This window comes from Microcaecilia unicolor, chromosome 8, assembly GCF_901765095.1.
Source record: "Microcaecilia unicolor chromosome 8, aMicUni1.1, whole genome shotgun sequence".
Classification (NCBI taxonomy): domain Eukaryota; kingdom Metazoa; phylum Chordata; class Amphibia; order Gymnophiona; family Siphonopidae; genus Microcaecilia; species Microcaecilia unicolor.
The window spans coordinates 202012275-202025341 of NC_044038.1; the positions used below are offsets into that span (position 1 = coordinate 202012275).

Here is a 13067-nt window from a genome sequence, read left to right on the forward strand (position 1 = left end):
GAGGGACCAAGCCTGGGAGTGTGGGATAGGAGCCTGGGAATGCCCACGCCGAGGCCAGGATGGGCCAGTACAAAGGTCACCCTGGGTGGAGGTTAGGTAACTGCTTTGGTGACCAAGTTAGAAACTATGAAAAAAACAACTGAGACACTTAAAATGGATTATACAATTCAACTGGACCAGGTCCAGTTAGATGTGAAGGGTTTGCAAGACTTTAAGAATGCTACAATTGTGGACAAATGAGTTGTTCATATGTGGATTGAACTATTAGGAAATTACAATAGAAGGTTGAATTCACCTATTTTGAATTTTCCAAAGACCTTGGTCTCCACTCCCCATAGCTTTGTCCACCTTCAGATTCTCCAGCTGTTTATCTTCCTGTAAGGATTGTCCAGAGTGAAGCAGTAGGCCGGCTGCCAGATCCATCATTGGACTTAAATAATATATCAGCTATACTAGAAGAATCTATGACAGAAGTTGCGGAAAGAGCTACATTAATAATGTTCATGGTGTTTGAACATGTGAACTCTATTTGAAACAATATTTTAGGCACTTTCAAGAACTTTTTGGTGGGTGTAAAATATTTCCGAACAGTGCAAAGTTTACCCAAGAAAGGAGACAGGCTTTTCTTACAATGCGTCAAGAAGTGAAAGATTTGAGTGCATCTTTTTTTTTTTTAGCACTTCCATACAAATGTAGAATAGTATATGGTCAATTGAAGTATGTTTTCTTTGCCCCTGAACAGCTGCGTTACTTCCTGGGCTTCAAAAAGATCCAGTTTTGCTTGGTTTGATTTATAATCGAGGTATTTTCTGTTACACCTTGCTTTCTGATTTGTTACTTTCACTGCTATATTTCTTCGAGAGTTCTCTCTCCTCATTATTGTGGTCTAAGGAAGATTACTATATATTCCTGACTAAATCTGCCTATAGTGTTATTATTAATCTGTATTGCTGGGTCAACAGAAATCTTGTAATATTCATACATTTATATATATATAATTTTTTAAACAATATCGGTAAAATAATACTGCCGTGTACAGACAGGACGACAACAACCATAATTCCCAAGTTGTGGTACTGTTCAGTATGACTGCTAACCATAAACATTGCTGCTTGCTCAGCGACGGCGGGGTATAATTTATTTTGCAGTCAAAACTGTCAAGCCAGTGTCCAATCAGAGCTCGCTAGAACAGTGTGAGCCAAAGACAGCGCGGGACGTACACTGATGGACCAATGTGCTTGGCTAGACGTATGGTCCAATAAATGCGAAGGTTGGGCGGGGCGAAGCGAAGCCCTTGAGTAAATGGGTGCATGCGATGGCAGGAGTGCGACAGCCGGTTGGGTCGGTACGTGTGACTGTGCAGGATAGGCAGAGGCGCAACAGTGTGGTCTAATGAATGGGAAGTTTGGGCGGGCGTGACCGTTTGAGCCAATGAGTACATGAGGTAGTCAGAGCGTGGCCCAGTGAGCCAATGAGAGCGCGATGGGGGGTGGGATGAGGCACTGAGAGCTCAGTCGGAGAATGGCCGCCGCTGCTTGCGGGCCTCGGGCCTCGGCGAGCAATGGCGGCCGGGCGCAACAGCAGAGGAAGCGCGGAGACTCCCGGCGCAGGCAGGCTGCCCTCACCTTCCTCAGCAATATCTCCCTGGATGGGCGGCCGCTGAACGGGAGCTCAACACCCCCGCTGGTTGACAGGCAGGGCCCGTATCCGGGGCCCCCCAATGGGCCTGCGGCACTTCTGCCCAAAGAACCCGGCGGGACCGGGCCACTCAAAAGCGAAGGGAACGTGGATGCGGCTTGGTTAAGCGGCCTGTGCCCCCCGCTCTCCCCCGCCTGCGCGCAAGGGCCGGGGTTCCTGGCGCCGCACAACAACAGCAGTTTCACGCTGGACCTCCAGAAGCAGAGGTGAGTGAGGAACGCTGTCAGGAAGCTTACATACTTAAGTATTGCCACACTGGGACAGACCAAAGGTCCATCAAGCCCAGCATCTTGTTTCCAACAGTGGCCAATCCAGGTCACAAATACCTGGCAAGATCCCCCAAAAAAGCTCAATGCATTTTGTGCTGCTTATCCCAGAAATAAGCAGTGGATTTTCCCCAAGTCATTTTATTAATGGTTTCTGGACCTGTGCCTTTAGGAAGCCATCCAAACCTTTTTTAAACCCCGCTAAGCTAACCACCTTTACCTTGTTCTCTGGCAACAAATTCCAGAGTTTAATTACACGAGTGAAGAAAATTTTCTGATTCGTTTTAAATTTACTACTTTGTAGCTTCATCGCATGCCCCCTAGACCTAATATTTTTGGAAATAGTAAACAAACGATTCCACTCCACTCATTATTTTACTACTACTTAAAATTTCTATAGCGCTACTAGATGTATGCAGCGCTGTCCTCTATCATATCTCCCCTCAGCCATTTTTTCTGCAAACTGAAGAGCCCTAGCCGCTTCAGCCTTTCCTCATAGAGAAGTCGTCCCATCCCCTTTATCATTTTAATCTCCCTTCACTGTACCTTTTCTAATTCCACTACGTCTTTTTGAGATGCGGTGACCAGAATTGAACACGCTATTCGAGGTGTGGTCGCACCATGGACTGATACAAAAGCATTATAACATTTTTGTTTTTCATTCCTTTCCTAATAATATCTAACATTCTATTTGCTTTCTTAGCCACCGCAGCTCACTGAGCAGAAGGTTTCAACGTATCATCAACGACGACAGCGAGATCCATTTCTTGGTCGGTGACTCTTAACGTGGAACCTTGCATTACGTAGCTATAATTCGGGCTCCTCTTTCCCACATGCATCACTTTGCACTTGCTCACATTAAGCGTCATCTGCCATTTAGACATCCAGTCTCCCAGTCTCATAAGGTCCTATTGTAATTTTTCACAGTGATTAGAGGGAAGAGGAAGTGGCAAGGCCCCCCCCCCATGGTATAACCAATGAGTGTTCCAAGCCTCGTTCTGTTGCTCCAGTTGCATCTGTCTCATTATGGAGTCGGCAGAGATTTTGACTGCACTTCATGACAATTTCTTCTATCCCCACCGGAACCCCACAGCAACTTCATTAGCTTTCGTCTAGACTACTGTAATGTGGTCTATGCAGGAATTGCTAAAACTGAACTCAAAAGACTGCAAACAATTCGAAACACTGCTTCCTGTGTTCTATCCAAAACCCAACGTTGAGACCACGTTACTCCCTTGTTCCAAAGCTTCACTGGCTGCCAGTCAACCAGAGAATTCAGTTCATGATCCTGACTTTGACTTACTGGCCTCCCGGATTATCTGGCTAGACTCCGTTCCCTTAACAATCACCACCTTACTCTTCCTAATCCTCTATAAACACCCTGGCAATCCATTCTTGGCCCCTTACTTATGGAATAATCTCCCCTCTTTCGTTAAGATCTGAGCCATCCTGTAGTAATTTTAAAAAAGCCTTGAAATTGCATCTGTTCGCTTTAGCCTTTGAATGCTTTTTTTTTTTATCCCTATAGTGTCTGGCAGTTGGCTAGCATGGTTGACAGTTGGACTTTCTAATGCTCTTGAATGATTGTGTTGATTGTGAATGTTAACTTCTATCCAAACTTTTTTGTTTGTTTATTTTAATGGAGTTCTTTTCTTGCTTTTTTTTTTTTTATGACTTTTGGGTTGTTCATTGCTCTGATTTGTCTCTCAGTATCCCCATTCCCGTGCAGTTCTCTAGTTTGGGATCAGACATCCAGGGGTGGGGTGCTCGATTCAAATTCCACTGCAGCTCCTTGTGATCTTAGGCAAGTCACTTAACCTTAACCTCAAATATAACAATTAGATTGAGCACTCCAGGGACAGGGAAATACCTAATGTACTTGGATGTTAACTCACCTTGAGCTACTACTGAGAATGATGTGACAAAATCTAAATTACTAAATACACACTACTTGAGTGAATCTCTTCAGAGTTTAGGTATAGCCTAGTAATTAGTGCAGCAGACTTTGATCCTGGTGAACTGGGTTTGATTCCCATTGCAGCTCCTTTTGACTCTGGGCAAGTCACTTAATCTTCCATTGCCCCAGGTACAAAAATAAGTACCTGTATATAATATGTAAACCGCTTTGATTGTAACCACAGAAGGTATATCCTTGCATAAAGATGATTAATAAAAATATAGGTGTGGAGGTTATTAGAAAATATTAGGGGGTAAATTATTCTATTACTTTTAGCATATAACATCATGAAACACATACTGGCATGAAATAACATCACATGCTGGCACACATTATTATTACACAATAAAGTGAAAGAAAAATGTTAAAAAAAAAACTAAAGTGGAAGCTTCTCAGTATACCTATATAATACATGGCATACGCACTGCCATCATGCATGCCTACAGCTAGAAAGGCAAAAGCTTCTAATGTGTGACAAGTTAAACAGTAGTAGCTAAAAGGAGACATCAGGAGAGACCTCCAACAGGGAAAACATTACTGAAAAAGATGTCCCTTTAAAAAAGCTTTAGGGCCCAGATGCACTAAACCTTAACGACCCTTTAACGAAGACATTTTCAGCCGTAGCATGCATTAAAGGCCATTTTCCAACGATGCTAGCAGCTAACGAAAACGGAATGCAAACGAGTAACTACCATTGAAATGTGGACAATTCGGGATGCACTAACCATACCGACGATTGCAACGAATCATTTACCGTGATAAATTTAACGTGAGGTCAGACCTGTCGTTAAGGCCTGAGCTGTCATCTCCCCGCTTCCCCCTGCAGCATAAAAATCCAAGCTGGCATGTTTAAAAACAAAAGTGAGATAAACAACACAAACACGCTTTCCCCTGCATAAAATTGAAAATCAAAACAAACATCAAAAAAGGATCGGGAGGGGGCAAAGGCGCTCATCAGGAGCGACCTGTATGGACGGCCTTGCCCCCCGCCCCCCCCTCCCGCCCAAGGTTGCCGCTGCTCCCCGCTTTTCCCTGTATTAAATAAAAACTCAAAATAAAAATCAAAACTTTTGCAGCGCTGGGCCCCCCTCCCTTCCTGTCTCTCTCTCCTTCTCCCACCACTGCCCCTCCACCGGGCCCCTCCTCCGCCTTACCGGGCCCGCGCAGCGCCTCTCACCTCTATGTGAAGGCGCTGTACGGGCAAGAAGTACAACAGCTGATCGACGCGAGTCTTCAGGACGTCTCTCCTTCCCTGACCTGGGCACGCCCCCGTCTGACGTAAGCAACGTTACTACGTTAGACGGGGGCGTGCCCAGGTCAGGGAAGGAGAGACGTCCTGAAGACTTGCGTCGATCAGCTGCTGTTCTTCTTGCCCGTACAGCGCCTTCACACAGAGGTGAGAGGCGCTGCGTGGGCCCGGTAAGGCAGAGGGGGGGCCCGGTGGAGGGGGGAGCGGCGGCGACGACCTCATGGGGTGGGGCACGGGGCCAGAGGATGGCAGGAGGCGGAGCAGTGGTGGGAGAAGGAGAAAGAGAGAGACAGGAAGGGAGGGGGGCCCGGCGCTGCAAAAGTTTTGAGTTTTTATTTTAAGTTTTTATTTAATACAGGGAGAAGCGGGGAGCAGCAGCGACCTCGGGCGGGGGGGCAGGGGGCAAGGCCATCCATACAGGACGCTCCTGATGAGCGCCTTTGCCCCCTCCCGATCCTTTTTTGATGTTTGCTTAGGTTTTATATTTTATGCAGGGGAAAGCGGGGAGCCATGTGTTTGTGTTGGTTTTTTTTGTTTGTTTGTTTTGACGTTTGCGGCATGCGCAGAGCAGCCAGCATAACGCTTGGCTGCTCTGCGCATGCTTTAGGGGCCGATTACCGATGGGGATTACACCAATTTAACAAATCTTTAATGCATTGTACTTTACAATACCGTACCGTTTTTTTGGTGCATTCTTCGTTTTTTAAAATTCGTTAAGGACTTTTACGTTTTACATTTTTTTACGTTTGGTTGATGCATCTGGGCCTAGGTGTCAATGAAACACTGAAAACTAGCAGCTAGGGAAACAGAAACCGAAGTGAGCAAATGGTCAAACTAAGTGTACTTCATGGACTTGACAAATACATAGTGAGAGGTGTTGTACAGGAAAAGCATCCAAACTGCACTAGTATCACAAAATTAGGACACGTCTACTAAACACACTCTATGCACACAGTGGTTTATTTAGTTAACAATGGGGCTCATTTTCAAAGCACTTAGCCTTACAAAGTTCCATAGTAATCTATGGAACTTTGTAAGGCTGAGTGCTTTGAAAGTACGCCTCAATATGTCTCTAGAAGAGAATGCTGGGCACGTTTCTTGTCTGTTTTATATACAAAATAATAAATCCACAGGATGTGAAATAACGTACAGGGAAAAAGCCTCAAAGAGCTTGGGGACTGTATAGTAATTCTCACTCTCAACAAGCTGAACGGACAAAAAGTCCTCTCCATCATCAGCAAAAACCCCTGCGGCTACGGCTATAAAAGAAATATTTGCGGTAGCCAATTATTTTAAAAAGTTTTCAACGATAGATACATTTTCAATATATTGAACGCTACAATAGGAACACAGACAAATTTTTACTAATCACTGGTTCACTTATCTCTATTAAGCGTGTTCAATCCACGGTTGCTCCCGCTGTGCGGTCCCTCAAACACTGCCCTGAGCCGACGGTGGCCAGCGTTTCGCTGCTTCTTCAGGGTCTCAGGCTGCAACTATACAAAGTTAAATCGTCAGGATACTAGGTTAAAGTAGCAAACAAATATATACTCTATCAAAATATTTAGTAAACCCCCCCCCCAAAAAATCACACAGTACATGGAATGCTCGCACAGCTTCCTTCGGCAACGTGTTGGTATTAAATAGACGCCATGATGTGTTGTAGTTATAGTCCTTGTGACGTCAGACGCTGAGATGATTTTGGCCAATCGGCAGTGTGGAAAAAATGACAACCGATCAGCTGAAAAAATAACAACCAATCAGCCGACTGAATGAAAACCAATCACCATTCTAAAAAAAGTGACACCATTCTATGCGACTTGTTTAGACCTCTCGGTTCTAGGGAATGAAGTCTGTAGATCCATTTCTGTTCTGCTTGTAATAAATATCTGCGGTGGTCTCCACCTCATGGGGATTTTAAGATTTCTTGTAAGATCGTGCAAGTAAAATCATTGAAGGCATGTGAGTAGGCTTTGCACTGTGAAACCAAGGGTGAACCTATTTTCTGAATGTTGATCGCACTTCTGTGTTCAGTCAGGCAGATGGATAGAGATCTCGAAGTTTGACCCACGTAGATTTTATCGCATGGGCATTTCAAACAGTACACAACAGAACTAGATCTACACGTAGTGTTAGTGCGAAGAAAATACTTTTTCTGATTACTTGGATTTACAAACACGGAGGACTCTGACATGATCCATCAAAAAGAACATTCTCCGCATTGTCTATGACCTGTCGGGGCCTCCGTTCTCGTAGCAGGATCATTAGGGCAGGATAATGCAGCCAGACATAATAATTCCTTGAGATTTCTTTGTCTACTGTAAGCAATCCTCAATTGCGCATCTTTGAACAGTGGGTGGGTTTGAATTAAAGTCCAGTGTTTCCTGGCAATCGCTGCTACCAGGGGTGAGGCCGAATTGTATCTCATAACATAGGTGAATATTGTGTCTTCATCTGTTGATGCTGTACGTGATGTATTTAATAAAAGATCTCGGTGATTGTATCGTGCTCTACGATACGCCTTCCGGATTGCCGCTTTAGGATATCCCCGGGTTGCCAACTTCCAAGACAGGGATCATTGCTTGATGTTTAAATTCTTGATCACTAGAACAGATCTGTCGGTGTCTCAGAAATTGAGAAAGTGGTAAGCTGTTTTTAAGAACCGTTGATTGACAGCTTTCATAATTGAGAAATGTATTTTTATCTGTGATTTTATGAAAAACTGTCGTGTTGAAACCATATACAGCACATTTTGACTTGAGGGCAAGCTCCAAAGAAAGGGGGCTGACTGTATATTAGAGAGGTAAAGTATCTCTTACATATAGAGCATGGCTGTTATAAAATGTCAGGGATATATGTGTGCAAAATGTAGGCGCCCAAAAAGCTTTTTGAAAGGGATTTTGGATTTGGCTCTCTTCTTTTTTTTAGTAGTAGCTCAAAGTGAGTTCCATTCAGGTACAGTCTGCATTCCCGAAGGTATAATTTGGGCACAGTTACAATACACAAAAACCTGCTTGTGTGCACAAGCATTTGTACCCTACTAGGAAGCATTGTATAAGCCTCTTCTATAAAGGTACATGGGCGTCTATTTCTTTATAAAATGGGTTCTTTTTTTGAAGATTTTTTTTTTTAGGCACTCTGTTAATTTTGTGTCTCTACAGCATTGCATAGATCTACAGAAATAACAGTTTTATTAGCCCCTAGCAGTGTTATCTCCACATAAATGATAGCTTACTTCTGTTTTGGTGATGTCTGAGATTCAGGACATGAGTGACCAGTCAGGATGCATGTTTCTTGATCGCATTTTGGACCTGAATGCTTGTCTTGTGGAGCTGAAAGAACCACTCAGCTCCACAATATAGGTCGCACTCCGTATATTGTTTTTTTCAATGAAATTTATTGGATTTACAGACCTTAAATTTCTATCTAAATGGAGAGTCAAATGCAATACATTTTGGTTAGTTATTTTGGTCTTATTTAAAGAGGTGTTTGAACATTTTGGCCAGCATAATTGCATGGCCAAAATTGGACATGTTTTTTTGTTTTTTTTTAACACTGCAGGCATGAGAAATGGTGTCTTGTCCTGCATTGTTTCCTATGGCTCGATATTATGGTATAGGATTCAGAAAGCTTTAGGAGACAGACCTAAATATAAACCACAGCAAATGCATTTAGAATTTAAACATGCCATATGTTAACAAAGATATGAAAACGGAGGGTTGCTGGTCTCACATAAGTTAGCCCATTGATGCAGATGACACAAAACTATTCAAGGTTGTTAAAACACAATCAGGTCACCGAATTAACCAGTGTGGTCTGAAACTGCTGTTATTATCCTCAAGTTCAATAAAACATCCTGATGGAAATTTCCACATGTAAAGTTTATCCACTTTACATGTGGAAATTTCCATCAGGATGTTTTATTGAGGATAATAACAGTGGTTTCAGACCACACATTTGTGTTGACCACATTGGTTAATTCAGTGACCTGATTGTGGCTCAGTTGCAGCTGAAAATATGGGCAACACTGTTGAGATGAAATGACTATTAATTATCAAGGGAACTCAAGAGGGTAGGCATATAGGTACAGGTGGACTTTGCAACACTAATGGTGGATTGTATGATGTATGTATGTGCATGTATTGAGTATTAAAAGTTTTGTATATTCATAATCGGAGTACATTTACTGTATAAGGTTGGAATAACTTAGTACTCTGAGATAAAACATTATCCCTCTGTGTTTATAGATTAAATTTTAACTGCCAGACCCTCGACCATTCTTCTAACGTTCAGAGATCCCTTCTCATCATTTCTACTCCCTCCAGGGTATCCACTCTATTGGCTATTTTCGTGTCATCTGCAAAAAGGCATACTTTTCCTTCTAACCCTTCAGCAATATCTCCCACAAATATATTAAATAGCATAGGCCCCAGCACCGACCCCTGAGGAACTCCACTGCTCACCTTCCTTTGCTCCGAGCGGATTCCATTTACCACCACCCTCTACCACCTGTAGGTCAACTACTACTACTACTTAGCATTTCTATAGCGCTGCCAGGGTTACGCAGCTGTCAACCAGTTTCTTATCCAGTTCTCCACTTTCAGTCCTGAGTTCAACCCTTTCAGCTTATTCATGAGTCTTCTGTCTGCATTCTGTATTGCACCAGTCTTCAGAGGTACCTTCTGAGCAGCATCTGTGTTAATTCCCTGGATGCAGTATTCTTTATCTCCCCCTCCCCATGCTACTTGTACCACACTGGACACCTGTTTGCATATTTTCTAGTTTTCAGTATGAAGTTTTTCAATGGCTTGTTTGCTGTCGGATATGTTTTGCGTTTGCCACTTGTGAGTGGCAGTGATCTGCACAAGTGACAGAGAATAAGCTTACATTCGAGATACAGACATTGTCTTACCTACCTAGGTGGTGCTTCATTTAAGAATATAATAAATGAAGTTAAGCAAATTCAGAGCCTGCGTAAATGGCAAAAACAGATCAGGATCAAGGCTGGAATAGACTTTGATGGCAACTCCAGTAGTTTGAAAGTAGGACCAGTGCCAGGCAGACTTCTGCGGTCTGTGCCCCAAATTTGGCAGGGAAACGCAGAAACAAAGTATGCCAGTGACTAATCATGAAGAAGTAGAGTGGAGTGGCCTAATGGTTAGTACAGTGGACTTTTATCCTGGCTACCTGGGTTCGATTCCCACTGTAGCTCCTTGTGACCTTGGGCAAGTCACTTAACCTTCTATTGCCCCAGGTACAAAAACTTAGATTGTCAGTCCTCTAGGGACAGACTTCCGCATACCTCTAGTAACGCTATAGAAATAATTAGGACTAGTAGTAGTAAGTAGAACCAATGCAGTTGTGTCAGATTCAGTACAGGTCTTTAGCTGTAAACACTTACTATGTTAGTACATAAGTTAGGGTCTATGAATCCTGACTTATCATCTTGACAGTAGTCAGTCTGGTTCTGTGGCTGCTGCAGGAACTTTTGGTTTAATGGTGGTACGCATGCCATCCATTAGTCTCACTAAGGCTGCTAGCTTTATTGATGGTGTGTACCCTTAATGATCCCAGAGGCGCTTATATTCCTTTGTTCCAATTCCAGGTCATAGTACACAGTAACATTTCAGCCAGTCCTGAAAATGGACTAGACTGAAATGTTCTTTGTGGTTGTATACCATGAAACGTGGTATACATCTTTCAACAGAAGAAATAACAAGAGATGTGGTCTTTGTAATACAGATGCTAGTAAATGAAGAGCTCTAATACCTGTACAGACCTTTCGTGTAGCCCTGCTTAGGCTAGCAAAGGGGAGAGAACAATTTTCAAAAGCCATTTGCACGGATAAGTAGCCTGGCTGAAAATGGCTCACCCTTTCTGATGGTAAAAGTGCACACTTAATCTGCTATGTGGCGGTATTTCATGCAGGTAGGAATTGAAACAGCATGCATAGTTGTATATTTTTCAATCAATTGCTGCTTTTAAAATAAGCAATAGGATTTATTCATTGTTTACATTAACGAGTTTACATGATTCTATATAAAATATTTTGCAATTTCAGAACAAGGCACTTGTCTGGATCTCCAAGACCCAAAACTTTGAAGAAAATTCATTTCATTAAAAGCATGAGGCAGTATGACACAAGGAATAGCAGGTAATGGAGTCCTAAGTCAGGTTTCAGCCATAAATGATATTTATAGTTTGGATTTTATTAGAAGGATAGTTGAGGATCTTGAATTCCTTGTCACTTGCAGCAGATGAAACCAGGAACTAGTGGGTTAAGTCCGCCTACCAGCAGGTGGAGATAGAGATAAACTAAAGACAGTGATGCCAGACAGCCACTATCTCAGCAGGTGGTGGATGGCTTTTTCTCCAGCTCCTGAGCCCAAGGCCTCTGAGGGTGCTCCTGGACCGGTGATCAGTTTGAGCCGGGGGTGGCGGACTGGTGGTGTCCCCTTTGGCAGCATACACAGTTGCTGGGTCCCTGCTGCACCTCAAATTCCCTCTGAACAGGCTTTTGCTGTTCCTTTCTTTCCCTGTTTGTTTCTGCCTCCTCACTGAAAAAAAAAAAAAAGAGAGAACCATAGAATTTATTTAAAAGAGAAACAGAGAAGCACAGGGAAGTGTGTTTTTCTCCGAGGACAAGCAGGCTGCTTGTTCTCACTGATGGGTGACATCCACGGCAGCCCCTCCAATCGGAATCTTCACTAGCAAAAACATTTGCTAGCCCTCGTGCGCCGATGCGCACCGCGCATGCGCGGCCGTCTTCCCGCCCGAAACCGGCTCGTGTCGGCCAGTCTTCTTTTGTCCGCGCTCGGTACGGTCGTGTTACGCAGTTCGCGCCCCTTAAGTTGACCTCGCGCGTCTCTTTTGACTTTTCGCAAAAAAAAAAAAAAAAAGGATTTCGGAAGACCTTTTCGGTCTTTTTCCCTTTCCTCTAGTTCTAGTTTTTGCCCCGGTAAGTTTCTTTTCGTCTTCGGGGTAGGCCCTTTTGAGGCCTCTGGTCAAATTTTTTTCTCCCCCTCTTTTTGGTGCCTTACGCAATCACGAGTTTTGATCTCGCCGGCGTGATTTTTCCGCCCATGTCATCGAAGTCTCCCAGCGGCTTCAAGAAGTGCACCCAGTGCGCCCGGGTAATCTCGCTCACTGACAGGCACGCGTCGTGTCTTCAGTGTCTGGGGGCTGGGCACCGCCCGCAGGCCTGTAGTCTGTGGGCCCTTTTACAAAAGCGGACTCAGGTAGCGAGATTGGCCCAGTAGAACGTTTTGTTCTTGGGCTCTTTGTCGGCATCGGCACCGGGAGTATCGAGTGCATCGACGTCGACAGCGTCTAGACCTCCGTCCTCGGCCGCGACTGCATCGAGTGCATCAAGGCATCGACCCTCTGCATCGGGGCTGAGACATTGGAAGGCTGCGTCGGCGGTACCGAGATCTCCACTTCTGATGTCGGACGGTGGTGCTTCGACTGGAGTGCAGGTGAGGGCTGTCCATTCCCCTGCTGGTGGCGGTGAGCCTTCGGGCGGGTCTCCCCCTACCTTGAGGGCTCCTGCGGTACAGCCCCCCCCCCCCAGACCGACCTTCTTCGGCCTCGGCCCCGAGGAAGCAACGGCTGGATTCTACGTCGTCCTCGTCGGTGCCGGGAAGCTCCGGTGACATGCTTCGTTCCAAGAAGTCGAAGAAGCATCGACACCGGTCCCCTTCCCGTATCGGCACCGAGAGCTCTGGGTCGCCGAGGGAGTCGGCACCCAGTAGGCATCGGCACCGAGAGGACCGCTCACCCTCTGTTCAAGAGGTGTCGATGCGCTCCACTATGGACAGCCCGGAACAGCCTCCACGCCCGGAACAGACTCTGACATCGACACCTGCATCAGCTTCCACGTCTTTCTCCACAGCCGCTC

General features: G+C 44.6%; 1 protein-coding gene across 2 annotated transcripts in view; it reads left to right on the forward strand.

Moving 5' to 3' along the window:
• The first annotated feature begins 1472 nt into the window (after positions 1-1472).
• The window catches only part of LOC115475857 (CDK5 and ABL1 enzyme substrate 2-like), a 42391-nt gene continuing 30796 nt past the window's right edge, over positions 1473-13067 (forward strand). Inside the window, exons 1-2 of one of the 2 annotated variants that reach the window (XM_030211902.1) lie at positions 1473-1904; positions 11232-11324. In XM_030211902.1, coding sequence (XP_030067762.1) covers positions 1522-1904; positions 11232-11324 — 476 coding nt within the window. In that variant the 5' untranslated portion in view covers positions 1473-1521. The remainder of the gene's footprint in view (positions 1905-11231; positions 11325-13067) is intronic. The other variant, XM_030211901.1, reaches the window with a different exon arrangement.